Consider the following 21,914-nt stretch of genomic DNA (forward strand, 5'->3'; position numbering starts at 1 on the left):
CTGTTGGGATGAGCACTGGGTGTTGTATGGAAACCAATTTGACAATAAATTTCATATAAATAAATATATAAATAAATAAGTAAGTAAGTAAGTAAGTAAGTAAGAGAACAGCAGATGCTAAATGCCCAGGGAGCAGTGATCAGCACGTTTGGGAGAGAGAGCAATGATGTTAGATGCTGCAAGCCAAGGGCGGCCTTGGAGATAACTCTCTGACTTGAGAGGTCCTTGAGAGGAAGGCTAGTGCCTAGATAAGCAGAGATGAAGGCACACGTGTAATGCCTCAAAGCAAAACATCTCAATTCCTATCAACACCGACTCTCCTTGCTATGGGAAGGTCACCATGCAGAACAGGAATTGTGGCTCATGTCCTCCACAGGCCTCCGCACTCAGCTGCACTATGCCATGAGGGTTCCAAGTGTGCAAAACCTGCAATGAGTAGAGCCTCCTCCAACTGGCCACAAAGACCAGAAGAGAATTACTCTTCCTGATTCTATCAGCAGCAAGGCCAGATCTGGCAGCACTGTGATGCCCCACAGGGCGACGTCCTCAATGGTGGAAGAGACAGGGGCCAATTCCTCTGAAGAGTAGATGGAGAAGGACCAGGCAGGGCATGTGTTGGGGGCGAGAGGAATGAAGCACAAGAGTCAGAAGCTTGTGGACCCAGGATATAAGAGGACGAGGTGAGCACTGAGGGGCAGATCAGCAGTGGTCAAGGAATGACAAGAGATCACAGGAGAATCCTTTTCAACCCCCTCAAAGATCTCAGGCATGCTACTGTCCCAGGGGAACAGAGATGCTTACAGCACCATGGTCTTTGCCCTTGAAATGGTCCTGTCTAATGAGGAAGACAGAAGAATAGAAAGATAAATTATGAAAACAAGACGGGCTTATATGTCATAGCACTATGACAGGAATCCATTCATAGTGCTGTGCAAGTGCAGAGCACAGACCAAGTAACTCTGGGAGGTCAGGAAAGGTTTACTTATGGGGAGAGGTGACATTTGGGCTGGGTTTACAAGTATCTTCCAAGTAAAAAGAACAGGTGTAAGGCATAAAGTAGTGGAGAGCTCTGGAGCACCTGCGGAATGTGGGGCTTGCAGTGCTAGGAAGGAGGGAGGGAGGGAGTGTGTGTGTGTGTGTGTGTGTGTGTGTGTGTGTGTGTGTGTCTAGGGCTGCCGGGAGCTAATGGCATTCCATGTTAAGGAGTTGGGATTTTAACCTCAGTGAGACTGAGAGTCACCGAATGATTTTTTTCAAATGTTTTTTTCTTTTTTTTGAGAGAGAGAGAGAGAGAGACAGAGTGTGAGTTGGGGAGGAGCAGAGAGAGAGGGAGACACAGGATCTGAAGCAGGCTCCAGGCTCTGAGCTGTCAGCACAGAGCCCAACACGGGGCCTGAACTCACGAACTGTGAGATATGACCTGAGCCAAAGCCAGATCCTTAACGGACTGAGCCACCCAGGTGCCCTGAGTCACTGAATGATTTCAAACCATTAGGTGATATGGCCAGATTCTCACTGAAAAACTGTCATTGGAGAACAGAAGTCAAAGTGGAGAAGCAAGACTTGGGAAAGAATGGCCAATCCTATGGACCAGGACTGCAGCTGATATGGGGGAGAGGGCCAGATTTAGGTATCTTGGAGGCTGAACTGGCAATCTTCTGTATTGGATGTAGGGGGTGAGTGGTGGATGGTGGAGACAGAGCCCTATCACTGAAGCCAGACGCCTCTGAGATGGATGAAAATTATTCAAATGACCATGGAATTTCACTGTCCCAGCTCAATGCATTCTCTTTTTTTTCCTGCCTCTACTCCTCCAATTTGATATTCACCGTATGACTTTATTCTAAGCATGGTTCCATCTTTTTGGAAGGAAAATCTCATTGCTGTCTACTGTAGTCATGCAAAATAAATCACAGGGGTACTCATCACAGATCCTCAGCTTTCATATTACATTCACTCAACTAAGGCTTCGAGCACATGGTGACTTTACAGGTGCAAAAATAGTCAAGGTCTGAGTGGAGCCTGGCAGCAGGTTTAATCATTATCATCTGTGAAATAAAAGGCTTTGTAACTTGATTAAACAGTACCAGGTTTCTTTCATTTAAATGGTTCATTAGTGTTTAAAAGTGATAAAACAGAGAGTCTTAGACTGCAAACATAGAACTGAAAAAATGAAGCTTTTTTCCCTGTAGTTCAGTACTTTTATAAGGCAGAGCAGGGGAGACCTCGGGCACACTGTCAAATCCAGAAGATACTTCATGCCAGCTGACCAATTTCTGATCCTGCAGGGCTCTATCTCAGGCTTGGTTCTCCTGGTTAAGACCAGAGCTCAAGAGGATGGTGACAAATGATTGGTGTTGAGGCATCAGTGGTGAGCCAGGGAGAAACCCAGGTGTCCCCTCCTCTACGAGTGCTTTGTGAGGAAGGCAGAGAAGCTCAGAGAAGGGAGAACTGTGAAAGCAGGATGACTTTGGGTTTTGTGTGGATACTGGGTTTGGGATTGTGTACGAAAGCCTGGGCTGACAGGAGAGAGACCCCTAACATACTGCATTGAAACACGTGCTTATGGAAAATTAGTGCTGAGTTTCCCAAATAAACTATGTTATAATAGAATGCATTGCAATTCCTTTGGCAAAAATACAATAAACATATAAAATAATATATGATGAATTGGTAAACTTTTTAAAAAGATGTTATTTTTTAAAATGTTATTGGTGATGATGGGAACTGGCCACTGCTAGATGTCTAAATTAGTATAATCTCTCTGGAGAAAGCCCATTTTTTTAATTAGATTATTTGTGGGTTTGGTGTTGAGTTATTTAAGTTCATTATATATTTTGAACACTAACCCTGTATCAGATATGCCATTTGCAAATATCTTCTCCCATTCAGTAGCTTGCCTTTTAGTTTTGTTGTTGTTCCTTTGCTGTGCAGAAGCTTTTTATTTTGATGTAGTCCCAACAGTTTATGTTTGCTTTGTTTCCCTTGCCTTAGGAAATATGTCTAGAAAAATGTTACTATGGTAGAGAAATTACTGTCTCTCTTCCAAAGATGACATACAGATAGCTAACATACACGTGAAAAGATGCTCAACATCACCTATCATCAGAGAAATGCAAATCAAAACCACAATGAGGTATCACCTCATGCCTGCCAGAATGGCTAAAATAAAAAACACAGGAAACAGTAAGTGTTGGTGAGGACGTAGAGAAAAAAGAACTGTCATGAACTGTTGGGAATGCAGACTGGTGCAGCCATTGTGAAAAATAGTGTGGAGCTTCCTTAAGAAATTAAAAACAGAGCTACCATATAATCCAGTAATTCCACTACTGGGTGTTTACCCAAAGAATACAAAAATATGAATTCAGAAAAACATGTGCAGTCTTATGTTTAAGTGGCATTATTTACAATAGTTCAATTATGGAAGCAGCCCAGATGTTCATTGATAGATGAATGGATAAAGATGTGATACACACACACACACACACACACACACACAGGGAATATTATTCAGCCATAAAAGGATGAAATCTTACCATTTGCAACAACATGGATGGATCTAGACAGTACTATGCTAAGTGAAATAAATCAGAGAAAGACAAATACCATATGATTTCACTCATATGTGGAATTTAAGAAACAAAACAAATGAACAAAGGAAAAAAAGAGACAAACTGAAAACCAAACTCTTAACCATAGAGAACTGATGGTTACCAGAGGGGAAGAGGGTGGGGGATGGGAGAAATGGGTGAAGGGATAATAAAAAGTACACTTATCATGATGAGCACCTAGGAATGTATAGAATTGTTGAGTCGGTATATTGTACATCTGAAACTAAGGTAACACTGTATGTTAACTGTACTAGAATTTAAAAAATATGTATGTGCGTAAGGAAAAATATCAAACAGAAAGGCATTAAAAATGTTAAATATGGCTATCTTTGAGTAGGATCATGGGTGATTTATACGGTCTTGTGGGATTTTTCTTTTTTGTGTGTGTGGCGTTTTTCTGATCAAAAATCACTTATATAGTGAAAATAGTATTATAATCAGAAAAATTCATTTAAATTATATGCAACAAATTATAATCAATTAATCAATTACAAATTTATGCAAATAAGTATAATTTAAAAATATGTAACACGATGTATTTAATATAGAGAAAGGCCCATTTACTAGAGCAGTATTTAGTGTAAAAAATTTGCAATTAAAGAATTCCTTGGTGTTTTTTGTGAGAGTACGAGTGATGAATTTTTAAAAACGAACGTGACTGTAACCTCTCCACAAAGACTGCTGTGCCACACAAATGGCCCTGGGCTTTATCAGAGGAGGCACAGAGCTATAGAGCCTCTTCCTCTCTTTAAGATCCTGAGCTTGATGGGGCCCCTGGGTGGCTCAGTCGGTTAAGCGGCCGACTTCAGCTCAGGTCACGATCTCACGGTCCGTGAGTTCAAGCCCCGCGTCGGGCTCTGTGCTGACAGCTCAGAGCCTGGAGTCTGTTTCAGATTCTGTGTCTCCCTCTCTCTGACCCTCCCCCATTCATGCTCTGTCTCTCTCTGTCTCAAAAATAAACATTAAAAAAAAAAAAAAAGATCCTGAGCTTGCTCAGCATTCTGTTGAGAAGCGGCCAAGCCAACCCAGGGCAGTGTCCCCAGCAGTGGGGTCCCATGAGGGGAGGTCCCTGTAGGAGGGGGCCGGGCTGCAGAGACGCCAGAGAAGGAAGCCTGGTTAGTCAGGTGGAAATATGGGAGTGGTGCTGGAGTTGAGAAGTCTCTGGTGGGGCTGCCACATATTTCTTGTACCAGGGATGAGAAGGAGCAGAGGGTAACTGCTGTGTCAACACAGAGAACGCAGGGCTCCTAGGGCTGGGAGGTCACGGGGAGGAAGATGGGTAGGCAGTAGTGAGAGGCAGCGGGGAGGAGACATCTGACGTTGAAGCCTGTTCCAGGCGTATTCAAAGACCATCCCTGAAGGCTCAGGAGGCCGGAACGTCGATATTAGCCCAAAGACCCTTTGAGGCTGCCACACTGTGGTCAGCTGTGGGCCTCGGAGTAACCATAATTTTCATGGTGGATAAATCCAGTTCAATTTTGGTGTCATTTTCAGTAGCATTCAATGAATGCTTACTCTGCTGTTTGATTTTGAATTCATTTAGTTATTTATAACTCAGCACCAGATGTACTGGCTAAATTCTAGGGATTCACTGGGAACCCAATCCAGTCATCACGTTCCCTTACCTCATGGAGTTTTAGAGTTGGACGGGAGAAGCAGATCTTAATCACATAATCACAAATCCAAACGTGATAAGCAGTTCACAGGAGAGCCACATAATCATGCTAGGAGAGCTAAGAGATTTTTGTTTTAAAGCTAGTTTAAGCTTTTTTTTTTTTTTTTTTTAAGTTTATTGTTGAGAGAAAGAAAAAGTGTGAGCAGGGAAGGGGCAGAGAGCAAGGAGGAGAGAGGACTGGAAACGGGCTTATGCTGACAGCAGAGAGCCTGATACAGGGCTCAAACTCATGAACCGTGAACTCATGACCTGAGCCGATATCCGACTGAGCCACTCAGATGCCCCAGGGAGCTAACAGATTTAATATACGTGGGTATAGCTTCTCTGACGCAGTAACACTATGGGATCCCAAAGATGGATAGAGTCATCTTATTCAGGCAGAGGATTCCAGAGAGACAGAAGAGCATTTGCAAAGGTCCTGTGGCAGAAAAACATGTAGCCATCATGAGGGACTACAGGAAGGCAGTGTAGTGGTTGCTTAGGAGTGATGAGCTCTGTGAGAAAGAAGTAAGGTTCAAGAAGTAGGCAGGAGCCAAGGAGGCAGTGTAAACCACGGAAATTAGTTTGGTCTCTACCCTAACTAAAAGTAAAAGTAAGGGAAACCACTGAGTGGTGTCATAATCCAAAGAAATGGGAATAATCGCAGTTATTTTTAAACTGTTCACCTTAATGCCATTCATTCAGCTCTGGCTTATTTGCTTTACAGGTTAGCCTTCTGAGAAAGTTCTGTGAAGGAAGAGCAGCTAGAAAAATGTTTCAAATCAACACTGGGCTTATACAATGCCTCTGGGCAAATTACAAAAAGGCATCTCTTCTTTAAGATGCTTTCCTTCTTTTATTGGCAAATTGTCTTGATTATTGATTTTGTTAGAGCAAAACTCTTTATTGCTATCTTCCAGAAAACTGCCATAATAAATGTAAAAGCCCCTGATTTTTATGATGTGAATGTGCTTCCTTAGATGTAGCACTTTTGTGCAGTCCACACTCGCACAACCATCCTCAGTGACCCTAGATGTCTAGTAATCAAAGAGAAAGGAGAAGAGCAACTTTTTCTTCCTTAAAATAAAATAGCATACTGTGTAAATGTAATAAAAATGCAATTTTTTTGGTCTTCTGAGGCCGAATTTAACCAAAACTAATTTTCTAATGCTTACCCATGCTGCCTAGGTTAGTGCTGGTGGGACAGAGTAAGGGTCTTCAAATGGCAGAAGGAGGGCCCCCTCTCCATGGCTGGTTGGATGGGGAACAAGAGCTAACAAGAGTTTACACTAAAAATGACACATCTATCAGATCTGGGGTCCAAAGAGGAAACCATGGGGCCACACTGCAACCACAGTTAACCAAAAGCCCTCCTGACTCTGTGTGCCAGCAGACCACGAGGGTGTGAAACGTCACAGGCCATGTAAGAGCTCCGAGCCATGAAAGAGTCCCAGTTTCATTAAAATTGTAAAACATATCTTTTTTTTTTAAAGGGGTGCTAACATTTTTTTAAAGTTTATTTATTTTTTGAGAGAGAGAGAGAGAGAGAGAGTGAGAGAGAGAGCGAGCAAGCATGAGTGGGGGGCGGGCAGAGAGAGAGGGAGACACAGTATCCGAAATAGGCTCCAGGCTCTGAGCTGTCAGCACAGAGCCCGACGCGGGGCTTGAACTCACGAACTGTGAGATCATGACCTGAGCCGAAGTCGGATGCTTAACTGACTGAGCCACCCAGGTGCCCCAAAATTCTAAGACATATCTGCACAACTTTGCCCGAATGGGTTTTGTGTTATTGTAACATTCCACTTCTCAACCAGAATCTCTCCATCTAAGCCTGTTTGCTTGTTTGTTTATTTATTTATTTGGTTTATTTAGTTTGAAAGAGCACATGCAAGTGGGGGAGGGGCAGAGAGAGAGAGGGAAGAGAGAGAGAAGAGAGAGAGGAGGGAGGGAGGGAGAGAGGGAGAGGGAGAGGGAGAGGGAGAGGGAGAGGGAGAGAGAGAGAGAGAGAGAGAGAGAGAGAGAGAATCCCAAGAAGGCCCTGTGCTGTCATTGTGGAGCCTAATGTGGGGCTCAAACTCACAAACTGTGAAATCATGACTGGAGTTGAAACCAAGAGTGGGATGCTTAACTGACTGAGCCACCCAGGAGCCCCTCTCCTGGGTGGCTTAAATTCACAAACATTACTTCTCAAACCTACACCAAGAAGTAGCAATAAAATTCTCATATATATTAATTAGTAAGCATGCTAGAAATTGATATACACACTGAACTTAATACACAGTTGCTCTCTCATCCCATTTCCAGTTTCAATGTTTTCTCTTTTTTTTTTCATTAATATTTATTTTGAGATAGAGCATATGTGTGTGTGCATGGGCGAGGGAGGAACAGAGAGAACACGCACGGCAGAGAATCCAAAGCAGGCTCTGTGCTAAGCACAGAGCCTGACACAGGCTCAATTTCACAACCATGAGATCATTACCCAAGCTGGTCAAGAGTCAGACATCCAACCAACCGAGTCACCCACGCACCCCTCCATGTTTTTTCTTAAATGAAAATCATTACTCTCATGGATTTGTCTCAAAGACCGTGACAAAAAAATAACAAGAACACCCTGTGGTCCTCTCCCATCTGGGTCTCTACCCTACTATCTTAAGCTATTATCTTTGATCCTGCCTTCAACATCTTCAGGGACACATCGTTTTCCAGCACAGCAGCTGGGGAAACCAAAGGCACACTTACTGCTCCCTGGACGGAAGACGAGCCAGGTCCTTCGTCCTCTTCCCCGACTGGCTCCTGGTCCTCGTTGTCGGTCCAAGAGGACACGTCCTCTACTGAACTGGTCAGATCAGGCAAACTCTTAGATGTCAACCTCAGGAGGTCCTCTGTGGAGCTTTCCTAGGGGGACACAATTAAAGGGCTATGAATTACCCCATGGCACCAAGCAGTTCTGGATCAAGGTCAAGGAAAACCTAGAAGAGGCAGCTGTGAGCGTGGCCACGAGCTCTGAACCCAAAGACCGTATGGAATGTATGTCCCACACTTCAGGTTGGCAGGGTTACCACACGTCAGGGGCGCAGACCCAATTTAAATCCCAACCAATTTTTTTTTTCCCTGAAAAACCTGTTTCATAGACAGATGTTTCTATAGGCAATCCAAATTCTCTGTCCTTTAGATTCTTTGATACCCTGCCTTACTTTACACTTTAAGCCCCCTCACTGGCAGGTCAGGATCTTAGAGCAGTCGCTTCTGCCCAGCATTCCAAACACACCTCCCTCCATTGTCCCCTCCAACCCATACCTTCCGTGCCAGCCGTACTGACCTTCTGACATGCCAGGCTCTCTCCTGCTCTACACCCTTTTCCACCAGCAGCTCCCTCTGCCCAGGGAGCTCAGTTTTGCAGATCAGCTTTAGCACCCTCCCCTGCAAGCCTTCCTGGATGAGCTCAGGAGCCATTCTGCATGTCTTTCCCTTCTTCCCAAATGTCCTTTACTGTTTCTTTCATCGCCCCGCATGTATGTCTAAGTATGCCTATCTCTCCTGCTCATCTGAGCGTTCCCCAAACTGAATGCCATTTCTACTCTTTGCTGTGTCCCCAGGCCCAGCACACAGCTCTAATATCCATGTGCTCCTCCCCCTCACTGCTCATCTCACTAGCATACGAGATTTCATTCACTGAAAAGAGATCAGACTGTTGATTGAATCATAACCCCAAAGTGGAGACTGATAACGTCTCTTCAAAGAAAGAAGCCCTTGAACACTTTTTAGAGGTCAACAAAAATACATGGAATCAGACTCCATTTATTTTATTTTTTTTAACGTTTCTTTATTTTTGAGACAGAGAGAGACAGAGCATGTACGGGGGAGGGTCAGAGAGAGGGAGACACAAAATCTGAAACAGACTCCAGGCTCTGAGCTGTCAGCACAGAGCCCGACGCGGGGCTCGAACTCACGGACCGCGAGATCATGACCTGAGCCGAAGTCAGCTGCTTGACCGACTAAGCCACCCAGGCGCCCCCAGACTCCATTTAGATTAGAGTATAAAGAAGGCTTCATCATAGCCCTTCCTTCCTACACACAGGCCACAGGGGTGAGTGGGATGCAGGCAAGGTCAAAGAGGCCACTTGACAATCTCACACGCAAGTGAGGTGCACACAGCTGCCGAGAACTCTCGGAGAAACACCACAGCATAGGAGGCCAGGGAGTAGGGGTGGCTGATCTGAGGCCATAAAAGAGAGAAATGCGTCCTCCCCTCCTTCTCCCACAGCTGTTTCTACAGGAAGGAAGCATGTAGAAAGTTTTGATCATCATATTCCTCGGGACTTGACAGAAAAGAGAACAATAACACAAGACGCCCATCTTAAACAACAAGTGTTACAGACTATTAGTGAGTAGGTATACTGGTGACAGTGACACTTGTTACTAGTTTGATGCAGGTCCAACTTTGGAGGTACCTGAAGCTCATTCCTGTCAGGTCAGTAATTGTGAATACTACACAGTTAGACCTTATCTGAGGGAAGGAGCAAAAGCTGTGAAGCAAAAAGTGAGTTCAGCTCTCTTCTATGATGTCAACTCTGCTAGACCATTAACAGAAAAGAGTTTTTAAAAAAAGATGAAGGTCCCAACTGGTGAGTAAGTTGCACAACAGGACAGAATACATGGTCATTAAAAATGGTGCTACAGCAACGTACATTCTGAGGTGGAAAGACTCTTACGGTATGCTACTTAGTGAAAAAGGCAGATGGAAAAGCAATATTGCCATATTAATAATGGATGTAACAATAAGCTGGATGTGTTAACACGTGATAACCATAAAGGCAAACCTTTCTCCACATGCTTGTTGCAACCAGCTGCATTGTTTGGGCTCTTTATATTTCACTCAATCTTCCTGATATTCCATGAAGCAGTTATGGATTCTTATTATCCAGGTGAGAACCCCGAGGTTTAAAAAAATGTTATAATGTGCTCAAGATATACAGTTTTTATTTATTTTTGTTTTAAAATTTTATTTTATTTTTTTATTTGAGAGAGAGAGAGAGAGAGAGAGAGAGAGAGAGAGAGAATGCGAGTTGGGGAGAGGGACAGAGGGAGAAAGAGAGAGGGAGACAGAATCTTAAGTAGGCACCACGCTCAACACGGAGCCTGATGTGAGGCTCGATCCAATCATGACCCGAGCCGAAATCAAGAGTTCAACGCTCAACTGACTGAACCACCCAGGTGCCCCAAAATGTACAGCTTTTTTAAAGGCTGTGCCTCTGAAGTCTATGCAGGTCTGCCTCCAGGGGCAATCCATCTCCTTGTGTTTGACTCCATTAAAAAAACACGTCTGGAAGGACAGACAAATAAGTTAATGGAAAGAATTACTGGTGGCATTATGAAAATTTTATCTTCTTTTTCTTCTAGGTTTTCTACATTAGATATAATAAATGCATATTACTTGTTAATAAAAACAAAGTGATAAAAAGAGAGAAATCATATTGCTACGCACGTACTTCCAGGAATATGAAAGCAAACTTGGATATTCTGATTTCATTCGTTCAACAAAAACTTTCTAAGCTCCCATGTATAAGCAAACAACATATTTGTGTGGAAACACAAGACATCCTGTCCCGAAGAAAGTAACTGTTATATCTTCAAAACAACACCCTAAAGTTTGGGGACAAAGGGAATGTGTTCTACAATAATAATTTATATTCTTACTATTCTTTCTATTCAGCAAATAAAAATCTCTTTTTTTCCCCTCCCTCTCTTCAAACATAAAGAGAAAATAAAGACTGGATTACTCGCTCTTGTTAGATAAAGACGAGGAATGGATGCCAGGAGGTGTGGAAAGGCAGATTTTTGAGCATCTCGGACGGCGCCGATTAAGTTCAGGAACAAAGAGCGGGCAGCTGCTATGGCAACGTATTGCCTGGATGGAAACAGAGTCAATGGGAAGAGGTGAAAGGTGTCACTCCTTTGTGGTCTGGGTCATTTTTAGGCCCATTATTCAGTACAGATGGCCAACAGCAATAGATTGACAATGGGAACACCCATTCCTGGATCCAGACTGCTGCTCAGCCTTACAAAGACCCAGTGAGTGTCCTTAAAAGTCAAAGCCTTGGGGTGCCTGGGTGGCTCAGCTGGTTAGGCATCAGACTCTTGGTTTCGGCTAGGGTCACGATCTCATGGCTGGTGAGTTCAACCCCTGCATCAGGCTCTGTGCTGACACCCTCTCTCTGCTCCTTCCCTGCTCTCTCTCTCTCTCTCTCAAAATAAACAAATAAACTTAAAAAAAAAAAAAAGTCAAAGCCTCTAGCGGGAACACGTTACCTCTCTCTAATACCATTGGCTCTGTGTCCTTTCTATCTTATTTGACTAAGAGACAGCTTGGTATATGGAAAGAAGTTAACGTTGAAGTCTTATGGACCCGCAACGGAACATGCTATTGCCACCCACTGCTTGTGTGACCTCTGGGTCAATTAATTAACCCCTCAGATTTTTACTTCATCTTTTGGAAAAAAAGAACGAATAGCTCTCTCATGGGATTTCAAGAATTAAATGAGATCATAGGTAAAAAGCACCTAGCATCCAGTGTGTCCCTGATACACATTAGTGCCCTTTCTTTGAGTTGGTGAACATGACCACAGATCAGGCATCATCCAGGAGACCAGCCTTCAACACCCTCCTGTACACTCCTTAATTATGCTTATCCAGAAGTGGACCTTTTTTGTTTTTATTTTATGTTTTCTTTGCTCTGTGTGTTTGTGGATAATAGCTTGACATAGAAGAGATTCTCCCTTCTCCATTTTCTGAACTAGCAGGAGAAAGAAGTCAGCGTAGAAGTAAAGGTTTGGTGGCCGTGGTGTAATGCATGTGCCGGAGTCCCTGTGTTCTTGAGCCATAGACTGTGAGGAGACAGCAGGGCTCCCGGCAGTATCTCTGGGAGGGGAGGAGAGCACCTGTGAATGGAGGCTGTCTCAACTCCTGCCTCCGGGGCCTCAAAGCCAACCCTTCCTCCCAAGTCTGTGTCAAGGCTCTGTGTTCTCGTTGGAAGCCTGAGAATCTGGGTTAAGGGATTGGGGTGAAAGGTGTGAAAAGAGGAAAACAGATTTTTCAGATAGTTTAAAATATTCTAATTATTAAATACTCCAAAAATAGGCACTAGACCTTGTAATCTAAGAGAGAAAATACAGAAGAGTCTGTGGATGCGAGGTTCAAAAAAATAGCAGGGATAACGAGGAAAGAATGAGCCACGCTGGCAAGAGCGTATTGCCGCGAAGGGTGGAGCACCGGGGTGGTTTCCCACCACTGCTTACAGGAACTAGAATGAAGCCCAGGTTCCACTGCACTAGTTCCTGAGTCCTGGGGACACTTTCCTGTCTTATCAACAGCAGACGGGACCACGGGGCAGAAGCAAGAGGGTTCAGGTCCTCCTCCTTTTGGTCACACAGCTGTGGAGGCCTGCAGCCTTCATCCAGGGCGCTAAGACACCAGGGGACAAGCAGATGCTGGGGCCCAGGACCTCAGTGCTATTTTAACACACTCTGGGGATGGGGATACAAGAAACACCAGCCTGAGCCCCTTACGAAAAGGAGGTGGCAGCCAGAGGAAGGGGACAGACACTGGCTGTGCATCAAGAAGATAGCAGATAGCATCTAGGCCTCTGTGAGATGGGAACCAGCCATGGGAGTTAGTCGTCACTGGCTCCTTGGGGAAACTGAGGACGGAGCGGAGGACGGTGACCAGACAAACAGGATTCACAGGGCTTCCTGCAGCACCAACACTCGGTGAGGCCATGAGTCAGAACCAGGGCCTGTGGCCTGCCTGTGACTAGCCCTAAACCTTTCTTCCTTCGGGACCTGGAAAATGCACAGCTCCATGCCTCTGGCATCCCTGCCATCCGGCGGGCTTCCATGTCTCTTCTTCAGTGTCTCCTTGGGAGAGAGGCTACTCTCTCCTCCTTGAATTTCTGTCCACCCTACCATCCTTCCCTTTTCCTTAGTCTGAGCACTGCTCTTCCATCTACTAACTATTTCAGCTAAAGTCTGTCCTCATGGGCTTACACTATAGAATCACAGCTGTTTAAATGGCCCAAGTGCGAGCATGTGTGTCAGTGTTTGTGTGCGGGATGGGGAGGGCTCAAATCCGAATTCACCACCATCATTAAAAATAGATATAAAAAATAACCAAACTACCTACCTTGCTGGCTACCACCAGCTGAACCATTCCAGTGGCTGAGCGAAGAATGGCCACCGCTTCCTCATGGGAGAGACCCACCAATAAGTGACCATTGATTACCAGCAGCTCGTCTCCTAAGGACAGTCTGCCATCCCTGAGGAAATGGAGATGGGAAAAAAATCCCTTGTGAAGATATTCTGGGCTTGAGAAGGGACATTTTCCTGGAGCTGGGGAGGGTCGTGAGAGGGCACAGTTAAAATCAGGCTGAGGATAAAGGAGAGATGGCCAGCAATAGTTTGGGATGGGATTTATCCTTTGGTCTGGCTGGGTCCCCTGATGCCCACTTAGGGAAGCTCCATGATGTCAAGTGGTCGCCTGGTAGTACGCAAGTTCTTAAGTCACTACCATATCTTGTATCAACTTTAATGAAATGCCTCCCATCCAGGGGGAGACAATGATAGAGGAATGAAGACCCCATGGTTTTTGGACAGTTAAGTCATTCTTATCTCAATCCTATCTGCCATCCTGCCCTCACAACTGAGTTCTCAGCTGAGTCACTGAGCTAAGCACCCCCAAACAAAGGTATCTTAAGCTTGACCAAACAAAAGCCTTGTCTAAACTGCTGCCCTCTCTCTTTCCAGGTGACATGCCCTCGTCCCCAAAACACACAGTTATAGGACCTTGAGGATGAGGTTTCTTTCCATCCTACAGCCAAGCTTCACCAGCAGAAGGATGAATACAAAAGCAAACAAACAGAATGACCAATTTACTGCTATTGCAGCTATCAGACCTGGTCTACAAATGTTTCTTTATTCCCTCTAAAGTAAATTATAGCTAACTAACAGCTTCCTTCCCATTGGGCTGGCACCCTGGGTGGGTCAAGGGTCTGCCATGGCACCCTGTGTCAGAGCATTGCACAGGCCCTTTCAGTCACGGTGGGTCGGCAGTCTTGTGGGTTCCACTTGAACCTCCAATGGTCTGGCCTCCCATGATCCCAAAGGAGGTTTTTCATCTCCATTGCTAAATATGGGATAAGAAATCTGGTGATGCAGATGGACCCTAAGCCTAGGACCCTACCATCCCTTCTGAAGGCTTTACATCAATGCCCAGGGTGCTGCTGTTGGACATGTGCATGCCCCCCATATTCCCAGATTCACCAACTTTCTCTCCAACATTTCCACTCTCCTTCAGTGAATAAACCAGCTTCTCTCATCCTACTCTCCCTCACTAGTTTCTTTCTCTTAATCCTCTAGGGTGTGCATCATAGTCTTTTCTATGAATTTAGCCTTTAACAGAACACAGGAGGCACCAGAGACTTCTGACAGCCTCTGCTTTCTGTCCTTCAAAAATCCCTAAAGCAGAGAAATACTAAGAACCCTTCTAGCTGCTTGGAATGGAAAGAGAAGGGGAATAGGAAACCCACAGAGAACAAACTGGAAGCTCAAGGAGCTGTGTGGGCCCAGGTGAACAGGGATCAAGAGTAAAAAAGAACACAAAGTTCTGACCACTGTCCTTGAATTTATGCAAGACCATTCCTACCCACATCCCTTTTCTTATTTCCCTCTTCAATTCCATCTCCCTCATCTCCTGTTATTACCTAGAATGCCACACATGCGGATTATATACTCCAGAAACAGAGAGAGAGAAAGACACACATAAAACACATAAAACTCAGGGTTCAGGGTGAAAAGAAAATGGGTGTCTAATGGTGACACCTACTAAAAACAGCTCACATAGAAAACAGACAAGAACAGCTCTTCTTAAGTTTATCTCTGGGCACAGGAATTTTCTAACTGCCAACCTTCCAAAGACATGCTAGAATCCAAGGCCTAGTAGTATTAATGGGAAAATGGCTCTCTGATGGGAATTCCTCAAGGTATATACCTCATTTGGGAAATTTAGTGATGCTCTTCTGGATAAAAACTAGAGTCTTAATCCTTCCCTAATGACTGCTGCCCAGACAACTGACCAGTGCAGTTAACCTTATCTCTAGTTATTGGCAACTTATTCTCTAGTTACAAGACTAGAACAGGGACATGACACACTTTGCTAATTTATACCCTGGTCCTCTCCTCAGTTTTCCATTTTTTACCTCCAGCTCCTTCAACGCCACTTCACGAGATAAATTTTTCAGTCCTCTCTTGGTCTGGGGCAGGCCAACACTACTCTGATTTGTCCTATCCCCTTTATAACCAGGGTACCTGAATGGAACACCAAATTCTCAACTAGATTTACCTCCCTCATCAGTGAAACTCTACCTCTACACACCTGCTGTATACATGTGGGCATGCAACGCGTGTTCACACCCCAACGTGCCTTGCAAGTAGTAGACACCCTGTGTATGTGGAAGTAATCAGCTAGCAAGGCAAAAGCATGCTTTATATTTTGGGATAGCTACATCCTTGTAACTCCAAACGGACTTCTTTGTGCATGCTCTGCCTAAGCACTGTCCTTCTTCCTACTTAAAACAACAGTTCAGACTTAAAAAGAAGGTTTGAAGTATGAATTATTCAAGGTCACAAGGAGAAAAATTCACATTTCCTTTTTACCACTCCACATCTGCATGACACACGTATCCATGTGTGTGTAGAATCCTGAGAGCCCTGACAGATCACATGAACTGTGGTCACATTTAAAATCAATGACTTTCCCAAGTCATTAGCCACCATCTTATAGGGGTTAAGATTCAGGAAAGTGGTTTTCTGTTGCATGGCATAATCTCAATAGGTAACCACATATTACCAGTATCCCAAAAGTTAGTGTAAGTAACAATCACTTGAAACTCAAAACAGACGGAAAGAAATGCAATCTCTCTAGGATTTGGAGGAGCCTACAGTATCTCCAGCAATTAGCCACTTCCTGTGCCCAGGGGTGTGTTTAATTGGAACTGCTCCTGCCTGATTTTCTTCCATGCTCCCACAGGATAAACTGTAATTACCAGGGCTTTGGCCAAATAGAAGAGTCCTAGCCCCCGGAGGAAGGGAAGGGAGAGGATGAGGAGTCAGAGAAAGGGGAAGAGTTATCTAGTCACCTGTGAGCGGCACCTCCTTCCTTCACTTGAGTGACAACGATAGCGTGAGGTGAGCGCTTTGATCCTCGGCCTCCACTAACCTGAATTCCCAGCCCATCCGATTCCTTAAGCAGCTCCATCTTCCATATCCGGCCAACTTCCTCCTTGGAAGAAAAAGTGAGCATACTGTGAAGTATACGGACAGACACGTGGCATTGACACAGGAGAGTGGAGCTGTTAGGTCAGGCCAAATATTCTTCAGTTGTCAACAGGTACTGAAGATGACCACAGAAGGAAAAGTTCCATGTGCTAAATCATAGTCTCTAGCTGCCAGTCCTGCCCAAGAGAACATTCTATGATGATGGAAATGTTCTATATTTGTACGATCCAACATGGAGCCACTAGCCACAGGTGGCCATCAAGGGCTTGACTAGTGGCAACTGGGATGTTACATTTTTCATTTCATTTAGTTTACATTAAATTACATAGTTACCTGTGACTAGTGGCTATAATACTGGACAATAAGAGTGACTATTGAATTTCCTGATCAAGGTAATGTTAAGTAAAGCTTCTTCTGCCTGAAACCCAGATACCACTGTGTGTGTGTAAACACTGGCTGTGTCTGGGTTCCATTTATTTACACACAGCTACTAATAAATAAAGGAAGATGAAAGGAAGACAAGGATAGGTCTTGGAGACTTCAACTCATTTGAGCCCAGCTCTGCCACTTAGTAATTATGAAAGCCACCTATGCCTAAAACCCTCTGTTTCCTTGCCTCTAAAGTGGGGATAATTATGAATACTTTCAAGTTTGTCATTAGGATTGCGTGAGATATTTATGGAAGGAGCAGTGCTTCCAACACCTAGTAGAGACATAATAAATGCTGACTGCTAACCATATATTACTTACGTACGCACACATATGTGTTAAAATCATCATACCATAATCATGCCCAATGGTACTGCATCAGTGTTGCATAGTGACAGATGGTAGCTACACTTGTGGTGGGCACAGCATGGCGGAGTTGGCCAATCACTATGTTGTACGTCTGAAACTAATGTAACATTGTGTGTCCACTACACTTCAATTAAAAAAAAATACATCATGTTGAATTGAATCTCAAACTTCCTTAGAACATATAAATGAGATATTTGGCAAGAGAAACCAAAACAGGAAATTAATTGATGAATTTATTATTGGCTTCTCTAGACATGGGTCTGTACACTTTTTAAATACATTAAAACACCCTAATAAAAATCTATCCTTTTAAAAAGCTAATCATGTCTGTAAGTCCTCTGGATTACTGGCAGCTTTTCTACTTTGGTTAATTCTCTTCTTGACTCCCTATTTTATTCCAAGGATGCAAACATATACCCAATACAAAATGTTTGAGTTACCTCAGATACTTGGTTGTTCAGAGAAATGAAAGAAAAACCTTCCAAAGTGATTTCCTTCGGGAGGGTCTTACTTTATGCTCACTCCTATAAGTTCCTCTTATCTCTAGGTATGTGGGTATGGGTCACAATGCATTCCTCAACATATTAAAAAAAAGCGCCATGTCCTTTCCTCATTCATCATGAAGGTCCAATGGAACCATTACAGTCCAATATGAACAAACCCATCCTCCCCCTAGAAATAGGCAACCTTCCCATTTAAGCTGCTTGCAAAAGAGAAAGAATGCAAAGCATTCAGAAAATCTGAAATACACAGTCAGAAACTAAAATGAAACTTTATGCAGTAGTAAAAAAACCAGATGTTAAATGGTCACTGATGTGCAGCAAAAGGAACGTCTGGGGAAATTATTAACAGACAGAGACCTGTTGGATCCTATACTTTTTCTACTATAGCACTACTCAGCGGGGCTCCATTGCTCAGCAACATGCAGTGTTTGCCAACGGTCTCCTTCATCTGCTGACCACAGACAAACGAGGCCTGTCTGGCCAAATGTAACTTCAGAAGTCACTGGCTTACCACAGTAGTTCATGAACTTGTCAACAATCCCTATATCATCCAATCATTTCACTTTGGACTTCATGGTTTTTGGTGTGTTGCCTCTGACCTCTGGAACACCTTTCTCTCTTCTCCATTCAGAAACAGCCTCCTTGGCCTTCCAAGTCTCTCACAGCTCCACTGTGTCCAAGATGCCATCCTTGAGAATCAGTGCTACTTATGAGATGGCAGTTTTTGACACTTCGAGTACATGAGGCCGTGGCCTAGCGCATAGCCCCAAAGGGAACAAATTCAGAGACGTGCTGATTAGCTGTTTTCCCAGCTTGCTGGGCATCCCAAACTAGCACATGGGTCAGCCCTATAGCTGACTCCCTGGGCCTAACAAAGTAGCTGAGAAACTAGAGAGGAATGGTGGCTTGACTTGTTTTCTCCATGGAAGATATGCTATGGCTACTAGGGTCTTGAAGATATGGGACAGTGCTCTTCCCTCTCCCAGTCCAGAAAAGCTGTGAAATCCCTTCCCAAAAGCAACAGGGACTATTATGAGAGTCCAGAAATAAGCAAACCCATTTGGCTTTAGCCCAAATTAATAAAAACTTATCCATCCCATTACCAGTTACATCTGTCCTACTATCCTTTTGTTAAACAGAACATGTTAAGTATGGTTCACAGATGGTATGACAATACTAGATACATAGTCCTTTCTAATTTTTGAATGCCTTTAGAAATAGGACTTGAGGGGTACCTGGGTGGCTCAGTCAGTTAAGCATCTGACTTCGGCTCAGCTCATGATCTCATGGTTCGTGAGTTTGAGTCCCACATCGGCTCTGTACTGCTGACAGCTAGAGCCTGGAGCCTGCTTGTGATTCTGTGTCTCCTTCTCTCTCTGCCTCCCCACACCTCTCACAAATAAATAAACATTACAAAATTAAAAAAAAAAAGAAGTAGGACTTGTGACAAGAAACATGCAAACCTATGATCATGGAGAAAGAATAATGACCTAACATATACTCTTGACAAAAGAGCTAAAGACAATTTTCAGTAAGAGCACTCACAGGCCCACTCCATTCCCCTGCCCAATATACACACAAATAGTTAAAAGCAAAATAAAGCAAATATCTAACAAAAAATGGCTTCAGAAAGTAGGAATGATCAATCTGTAATACAGCCCCCAACGATACAGTCAAGAAACAGATCTTCTTCTTTTTCACTTTATCTAATACCATGAGTTTTCTCTCCATACCTGAAAGTAAGAACTATAAGGGGGGCAAGGGGGGATGGGGGAGTCAAATAAATTAGTGCAAGTTTTCTTGATCATCTAATGAGGAGTTCAAAGATACACAAAGGAAGACACAAACAGGAAGTGGCAGATGTTATCAGTCTCAATTGTACAACTGTCAGTATTAAATCTAGTTGCCTACAGCTGAGAGCAGTGTTCAGTTACAAATAAAATCAGTGTCTGAAGTTTATGAGGCTAAAGCTGGCACTCGCCAAAAATCAACAGGCCAACTTAAATAGAATATTAAGTAGATTTCCAACTGCCTCCTTAGAATTCTGCATGGGTATGTAATACGCACTTCAGTATGGTCAAAACAGGACTCTGCCTCCCTCTCCCTCTTGGCTTTCCCACCTCCATGGGAAAAGCACCATCATTTATGCCAGCTAAAGAGGATATGCAAACTAAAAGCTCGCTAGCTTTGATTCCTCCTTCTATTTCCTATACCCAAACCATGAGCAAGATCTGTAGGCTCTACTTGTAAAACACATCCACGTCTATCTACTCCTGCTCCTTCCTGCCACCACTCTGGTCAAGACCACCAGGATCTCTAATATGGATTATCACAGTAGTTTCCAGTATGGTCTCCCTTTTTTTCCTCATCTCCTACAATACCCTATTCTCCATTATACAACATACATCATGATGCACTCAGCTTCAACCTTCCAACAGCTCCCTAGTAGACGCAGACTGAAGTCCAAATCTTCGAGATGGCGAACACAAACCTCCATCTCTAGCCTTGCCTGCAATCCCAAATCATATCCCCTCCCCCACCTCCGTGTTCTCCCCAGCACTTACTGTCTCTCTATCCCTGGAAGACCCAATCACTCCTGCCTAGGGCAGCCACATGTGCTGCCTCCTCGCTGGAAATATTCTGCTTCTAGATGTTGCACGGCTGTCCTTTCCTGACATTCAAGCTTCGGCTCAAACACTGCCTGTTTAATTAGGCCTTCAGTGATACCAATTTCAGTTAACCCCACCAGGACACTGCCCAGTCATCTTTCACTTCACCGATTTCATTTATAGTACTTGTTGTCACCATCTAACATTCTGATTCATCTATTTGCTTATTTATTCCCTGTGGCCCCTTATTTGTGTTAAGTGCCATGGCACAGGAACCTTGTCTCTCATTTATCAGTGGGTTCTCCAGCAACTAGAACGGTGCCTAGCACATAACAATACCGTATAAATGCCATAGAATTAATAAATGTGGGATGTTTATACACTCATCCTACGGTTTTTCAGAAGTTATTGAGACTGATGTTAACAGGCTCACCCAGACGGGATACCTGCACGCTTGCCAATGTTTAGCGTGTGAACACCCGATCCAGTTGTAGAGATGACTGAGTTCTGAAACAGATCCTGTCTAGACAGATGGCTCAAGCCTTTGCTTCCTTTTGCATTGGCTTAAAGGGCAACGAGATTGTCAGCCTGTTGAGAAAAAGCCAAACCACGCAAAACTGGACGCTATGGACATTTATATTAGTGTTGTTGAAGTGCTACCCTTTCCTATAAAAACGCCAATTACTGTGTGAGCTCATACATGCATCTCCTCACAGAGGCCAAAAAAAAAAGGGGGGGGGATTTATTTACAAAACAGAGGTGGTACATTAAAGGGAGCTGTCTCGGCAGCATTTAAATGACCTCATCTTCTGTTGGAACCAAAAATAATATTTCACAATAGCATCTTTTCCCCAAATGTGAGAAGAAACATCATCTAACTAGAATTTTACTGCAGTAAGTGGTCTGGCTCTAGTTGCAAACTTAGATTCTGAGACTGTTTGCTTATCCCTTCTTATTTAGAATGATCAGTAAGAAATGATGTGTGATATGTCAGAGTTGAAGTTCCTGAGGTAGCAGACCAAAATGCTCAGTTCATAGGTGAGAAAACAGAAGCTCAGAGAAAGAACATGGCAGCTTGAAGGCCACAGAGTTGGGGAAGGAAGAACTAGGGCTGGAACATAGTATCCCATCTCTCAGGCCTGGAGCTCTTTTTTTAAGAATATTTATTCATTTTTGAGAGAGAGAGAGAGTGTGCATGTGATTTGGGGAGGGGCAGAGAGAAGGGGACAGGGGATCTGAAGGAAGCTCTGCACTGACAACAGAGAGTCTGATGCTGGGCTTGAACTCATGAACCACAAGATCATGACCTGAGCTGAAGTCGGACACTTACCCGACTGAGCCACCCAGGTGCCCCTTAGGCCTGGAGCTCTTGGGTGCTTTCATTATAAATGGGCACAGAACACCTGCAGGTG

General features: G+C 43.9%; 1 protein-coding gene across 4 annotated transcripts in view; it reads right to left on the reverse strand.

The window, feature by feature from the left end:
• PDZD2 (PDZ domain containing 2) overlaps positions 1-21,914 on the reverse strand; it is a 279,185-nt gene that overhangs the window by 73,754 nt on the left and 183,517 nt on the right. For 3 of the 4 annotated variants that reach the window (XM_032594614.1, XM_030331887.1, XM_030331895.1), the window contains 3 exons: positions 16,454-16,596; positions 13,444-13,576; positions 8,005-8,160 (listed from right to left, as the gene is read on the reverse strand). In XM_032594614.1, the coding sequence (XP_032450505.1) occupies positions 8,005-8,160; positions 13,444-13,576; positions 16,454-16,596 (432 nt within the window). The remainder of the gene's footprint in view (positions 1-8,004; positions 8,161-13,443; positions 13,577-16,453; positions 16,597-21,914) is intronic. The other variant, XM_032594615.1, reaches the window with a different exon arrangement.

The sequence above is a fragment of the Lynx canadensis genome, chromosome A1 (genome assembly GCF_007474595.2).
Source record: "Lynx canadensis isolate LIC74 chromosome A1, mLynCan4.pri.v2, whole genome shotgun sequence".
In the NCBI taxonomy this organism is placed as follows: domain Eukaryota; kingdom Metazoa; phylum Chordata; class Mammalia; order Carnivora; family Felidae; genus Lynx; species Lynx canadensis.